Raw genomic sequence first — 6,000 nt, 5'->3', positions numbered from 1 at the left:
CCATATCTGAATATACGAGAAAGTCTAGGGGAGACCACTCCTGATTTTTTATTTTTACGAACATGTTGGGTTTAATGAGTGTATTATTTTTAAAAGGAGAGCAGAAAATATAATCATTTACATCAGACATTCATGCCAACTCTAACACCGGGTTACAAGCAGCCACAGCCTATCCTGGCAGCACTGGGCACAAGGCAAACACCAAACAGGGCACCAGACCATTCTCAATAGGAAGAGTTAGAATCACCAGTCAACCTACAGCGCCTCACCAAAGTATTCACCCCTCTCTGTGTTTGTCCTGTTTTGTCACATTGATTTTTTGGGAGTTAGCACCGTTTGATTTACACAACAGGCCTACCACTTTGAAGGTGCACAAAGTTTTTTATTGTGACAAAAACAACAATTAAGAGAAGAAAAAAAACCAGAAATCTTGAGAGTGTATCGGTATTCATCCCCCCAAAGTCAATACTTTGTAGTGCCATCTTTTGCTGCAGTTACAGCTGCAAGACTCCTGGGGAATGTCTCTATTAGTTTAGCCCATCTAGCTACTGGGATTTTCACCCATTCCACCAAAACTGCTCCAAATCCTTCAAGTTAAAAGGGTCGTCTTGGTGTACAGCAGTCTTTAGGTCATGCCACAGATTCTCAATTGGATTGAGGTCTGAGCTTTGACCAGGCCATTTCAAGGCATTTAAAAGTTTCCCTTTAAATCGCTCCATTTTAGCTTTAGCAGTATGTTAAAGGTCATTGTATTGCTCAAAGGTGAACCTTCATCCCAGTCTCAGATCTCTGGCAGACTGAAACTGGTTTTCGTCAAGAACTGCCCTGCATTTAATGCCATCCATGTTTCCTTTAACCCTGACCAGTTTTCCTGTCTCTGCCGATGACAAACATCCACGCACCGTGATGCTGCTACCACTACAGTATACTTAACTCTGGGCATATGGGAATTGTTGAGTTTGCACCGCACTTGGCGTTTCTCATGATGGCCAAAAAGTTCCAATTTTAGTCTTGTCTGACCTGAGAACTTTCTTCCATGTCTTTGCCTAACAGCATTTAGCGAGCTCCGCAAACTCCAAATGTGTTTTATCACCTTTTTCTTTAAATAATGGCTTTTTTTTCCCATAAAGCCCTAATCTATATAAAGAGTATGGCTTAAAGAGGTCCCATGGCCAGATACTCCAATCTCCACTGTGGATCCTTGCTGCTCCTTCAATGTTATCCTTGGTGTCTTTGTTCTGTCTCTGCTTACTGACCTCCTTGTCCAGTCTGTGGGTTTTGGTGAACGGCCTTCTCTTGTCAGGTATGTAGTGGTGCCATATTCTTTCCATTGTTATAATGGATTTAATGGGATTCCGTGAGATATTTAAAAATTGGGATTTATTTATTTATTTTTTTAAAACACCTGACATATACTTCTCCACAACGTTCTGTAGTTCTTCTTGTTGTTGTCTTGTTTGCTTAGTGGTGTTGCCTTTCAGAAAGTGTCCATTTATAAAGGTATCACGTGACAGATCTTGTGACACTTTGATTGCACACAGGTGGACACTAATCAACTTCTTATGTGACTGCTGAAGTTCACTGGTTGGACCAGGTCTTGTTTAGAGGTTTCATAGCAAAGTGGATGAATACAAATGCACTCACAATGTTTCAGTTTTTACTTGTTTTTTTTTTATAGACATAGAGAGTATTTTATTTTCATTCCACTTCAACAATTTGTACTATATTACTACGTCCATTACCTAAAATCCAAATGAAAATCCATTTAATTTCAGATTGCAATGTGTCAAAACAGGACAAAGATGGGGTGAAAATTTTTGCAAGGCACCGTATGCTGTACATTTCTAGGATGTGGAAGGAAACCTGAGCACCAGAAGAAAACCTAAGATGACATGGAGTGCACGTAGACAACACATCATGCAGCACATCAATGGTGTGACTGAGGAGTTGTACTTAGATTTCCACCTCCCTACAAGTTCTTCCAGTTGCCCAGCTTCATGTTTGACCACATTAAAACAAAACAAAACTTCTTCACGCCTCTAAACTAACCTGCCAAATCTTACAGTAGACAGGTGATCTTCCTTAATCCACACTCTTTTATTACTGCTCCGTGGTTTTCTGTGGTGCCCACTGCCCCCTCCCCACTTACTCTGAGGCCTTTCAACAGAAATGTTTGTTAGTGGAACACGGCATGACACTCTCTCACATCCTTCTGTTTCACTGCCATAATGTACATCTATAACTGCTGGCTGCACTCTATGAATGCAACCTGTGTACAATCATAACAGTGTTATACGTGTGTGAATTGTTCGTAAATGTTTTCCAGCATTACACTTTAGCTGGATTAAGATTATTTTTATTCTGGTTTTCGGCCTTGTGTGGGTATGTTGTACATATAAGTCAATGGTCATAACTGCTCACCCTGGTCTTTGAGGCTGTTCTTGGGCACAGAATATTTTTTATAAATTAGCAAAGCCTGAACCGTAAATATAACAAAGAACAAACATTTCAATTATTTTATTGTTAACTCTTGTATTTACAAATCCTCACAGCCTATTTCCATAAATTGGTCTTTTTTATTTTTAAATCAAATGATTTTCACTCAAGTATGTACAAGGTATAGAACAATTTAATAATAATAATAATAAAAAAAATCAACAAAGCTTCCATTTGGATTTTTCAACACACCTTAAGGGTATTCACACACTATGAATTCATCTTTCAATTACAGAAGACGGCCTTTTCCTATAAACTCCCCCGGCATAAGCAGGCACATGGCATGAACCAATCACCGCCTGCATATCAGTTGGGGGATTCTCAGAGTATACAATATAACTGTATACAATAAAACGACAAAAATAACATGCACTTTACAAAATTGAGTGCTAACATCTTAGAGGCACAGCAGCAGTAACATTTCCGAAGTAAATTTCCCTTCACAATTTTTATTATATTTGTAGGCTTGAAATGCAGAACTGGCACAAGTCCCAGTCTGACTATAACTGAGGCTTCATGACTTGTTACAACTACTGCTTCACTGTGAGTAACATTTATTGAATTAAGCATTATATTTGTGGAAAATATTAGGTTCATTTCATAAATAATACTCACTATTCATCAATCCGTCTTCCAGTCTGATGAATCCAATTCAGGTTTATTGGGGCTGGAGCCTATCTGAAGTATTGGGGGTCAGGTACGAACCAGTCCAGGATGGATGCTAGTACTTATTATTCATCAATGAAAATTCGAAAGCTGAACAGTTTTGAGGGCTAAGTGCTGAGTTTTGTTGAGTCTGCAGTCACAACAGTGGGATTCATAAACTGATGCATTTTTGCATTAGCTGCACACTAACTGGCCTTTCGTGAATGTCAGCCAAGAGCAGATGGCTCAGACCATACAATTTTGTTTAGCAGAGATGGCCTCAGACCAAACACACTCCCTCTGACTAAATCCAAACTTTGTTCAACATTATTTTGACATTACAATTAGCACACAAGATAAAAAAAAACAAAACAACTTGACAATTAAATTTACAAGTTTGACTCCTCACAACCAAAAGTTATCACAAAGGTAAAAAAATAACAGAAAAATTAAACACAAATAAAAATAATAAGGCTGGAATTTCAGGAAGTGTTCTATTTACAAAAGGAAAAAGAATAACCCTGGTTTTCACAAATATAAACATATTGCTTGTGCCATCAGGCATATTCAAATCTCTCACCTCTTAAAAGAAAATTCTGTCTCGCAGGTCGTAGAACACACACACACACAACATACCTGGCATGTTTGCGATGTCCCTGCACCCAACGATATTTGTAGTACTGACCTGCACCAGATAGACATGGAGGGGACAAAGCCGGACGGAAGAGCACAGTGAAGCAAAAAGAGGTCCTGAAATAAGCAAAGGGTTACAGAGGTGAAAGGAATCATGCCAGTCAGCGTTCATTACAGTGGTTAGGTAAAGTGCTTGCTGTTTTAACAAGGGTCCGCCCTGATTCAGGGGGCAAGCACTTCAGCTGCTTTCATATTCTCAGTCCTTCAAGTGCTCAGTTAGACGGCATCGTGCTGAGAGAAGAAATATGAGGTTTCGGTATGAGGACCGACCCTGTCTTTGCCGACCGTATCCTGTCTTGTGGGCTCTGCACTTGGCGCACTGTGACGGTCATGCAAAGACGATGTTACATTGTCCATTCTGCGGTGTTCCTTCAGGAAAGCAGGGACTTTGGAGCTCTTGATCTGAATGATGCGGGTGTCCATAACCTCACAGTCGATCTGCATCATCACTTCATAGCCTTGTGAGGAGTTGTAGACTGTTTCTGAGGGAAGGGAGGAGCAAACAAAGAGAAATAATAGTGTGTGCCATTACAGTTATAGGTTTATTTTTAACTGTACTGGATTTACTACAGAAGAATGATACAGGAATGAGGCACGTTTACACAGTAGTCTTAAAGTAGGACACCTTGTATGTAAAGACAGGAATGTGACAAGACTACAAGACACTTATAATCTATTACGGCAAGGGGCGACAACATGTGTTTTACACACAACCGTGACATGGAAGCAAATCAATTAATTCATACCAAACTCAACCTAGTTCATAAAACATTTAATTTGTCATAAATGAAGCAGAAAACTACCAAGATATTAAAGACAAAAGATGAACAATCTCAAATTTAATGATGGCTAATAAAAGAAAAAAATACAAAATGGTATACTTTTAATTTTCCAACACCAAAATCTAAGGTGAAGCAGTATGGCTGTTTGTGGATAAGTAGGTACATATTATTACAACAATATGCTGTTATCAAGGAGATGTAAGATGCTACCAGCTGAAAGTGGAGAATAAAAAGCAACATTGCTATTTAATGGCACAAATGCCCGGATGAAGCTTCTTGATTATCATACATAATATAACTAAAAGCAGCTTTAATGACCCGGGATTTCTTGTTTGCCCTTCACTGAAAACACACATCAGTCTATAAAATAGCAATAGATAGGATTCTGCTTATACACTTTTTTGAACCAGCACCCTGTCAGAAAGAAGTGAGAAATGGTTACAAGTGTGCTAATGATCACCACTTGACACATCTTGGTGTTTCTACAGTTCATAGTTTGCTGAAAGAGAATAGTGCAAAGGTCACTTTGAATTTTACCAAGTCTAATGAAAACAGAAATAGTGACACCTCTTAAAGCCAGCAGAGGGTACTACTGATGCAGACCTAAGTTGGTCATGACATGAATGTAGACTAAAGTTGTATTAGAATATTCCCACACTTTCTAGAGGAACACTGAAGGGTACTGGGGAGAACTACCATTCTGGCCCTCCTCGACACAACTCTTTGGTGAGTGAGGTATAATGGCAGCCCTCGTGCCACTGGGAGGTTGGGGGTTGGACCACCACACACACCACCAGGATTTTAGTGTGACGGATGGCTGTGGTCCTTGCCCAGCCAGGAGGTCGATATAATGGAAGGACTGGGGAAGCAGATGTGCATAGGACACTACTTCCCCCGGAGCACTAGAGGGCAGCTGCACAGGGTTGCTATGGCTCAACAAATTCCCACAGGGCTTCATAACAGTTGGAGTTTGGGACAGCCCTGTTGGGTTCCATGGGGACCGCCAGGAGGGTCTGCAGAGCCCTACAATGGGCTTTCACCACACTTGGGAGTGATTCCAGATCTACCTAACGAGCCACATGGAACACTCCCAGGAGCAGTATAAAAGGAGCCGTCTCGCTTCACTCAAGCAGCCAGAGTTAGGAGGAAGCAGGACGAAGCTTGAGGAAGGAGTGGAGGCAAAGAAGAGAAAGAGAGAAAAAAGGAAAGGAAGGACTGTATTGCCTATTGTGTGCTTGGTACTTTATACGGTGTTACTGCTGGGGAGTGAGGCAAAAGTGCTTCCCCAACTCTGAATAAATGTGTGTTGTGTCCTGGACTTGTGTCTCTGCCTGTTTGTGTTGGGTTGGGGGTGGCTGTATGCCCTCTGGTGGTCCACAGTAGC

General features: G+C 40.6%; 1 protein-coding gene across 1 annotated transcript in view; it reads right to left on the bottom strand.

Moving 5' to 3' along the window:
* Positions 1-2,512: 2,512 nt before the first annotated feature.
* atf6b (activating transcription factor 6 beta) overlaps positions 2,513-6,000 on the bottom strand; it is a 96,599-nt gene continuing 93,111 nt past the window's right edge. Inside the window, 1 exon segment of the mRNA XM_051920274.1 lies at positions 2,513-4,316. Coding sequence (XP_051776234.1) covers positions 4,051-4,316 — 266 coding nt within the window. The 3' untranslated portion in view covers positions 2,513-4,050.

Source organism: Erpetoichthys calabaricus, chromosome 1, assembly GCF_900747795.2.
Source record: "Erpetoichthys calabaricus chromosome 1, fErpCal1.3, whole genome shotgun sequence".
NCBI lineage: Eukaryota > Metazoa > Chordata > Cladistia > Polypteriformes > Polypteridae > Erpetoichthys > Erpetoichthys calabaricus.
The sequence above is the reverse complement of the archived record's forward strand: the minus strand, read 5'-3'. Positions and strand labels throughout refer to the sequence as shown.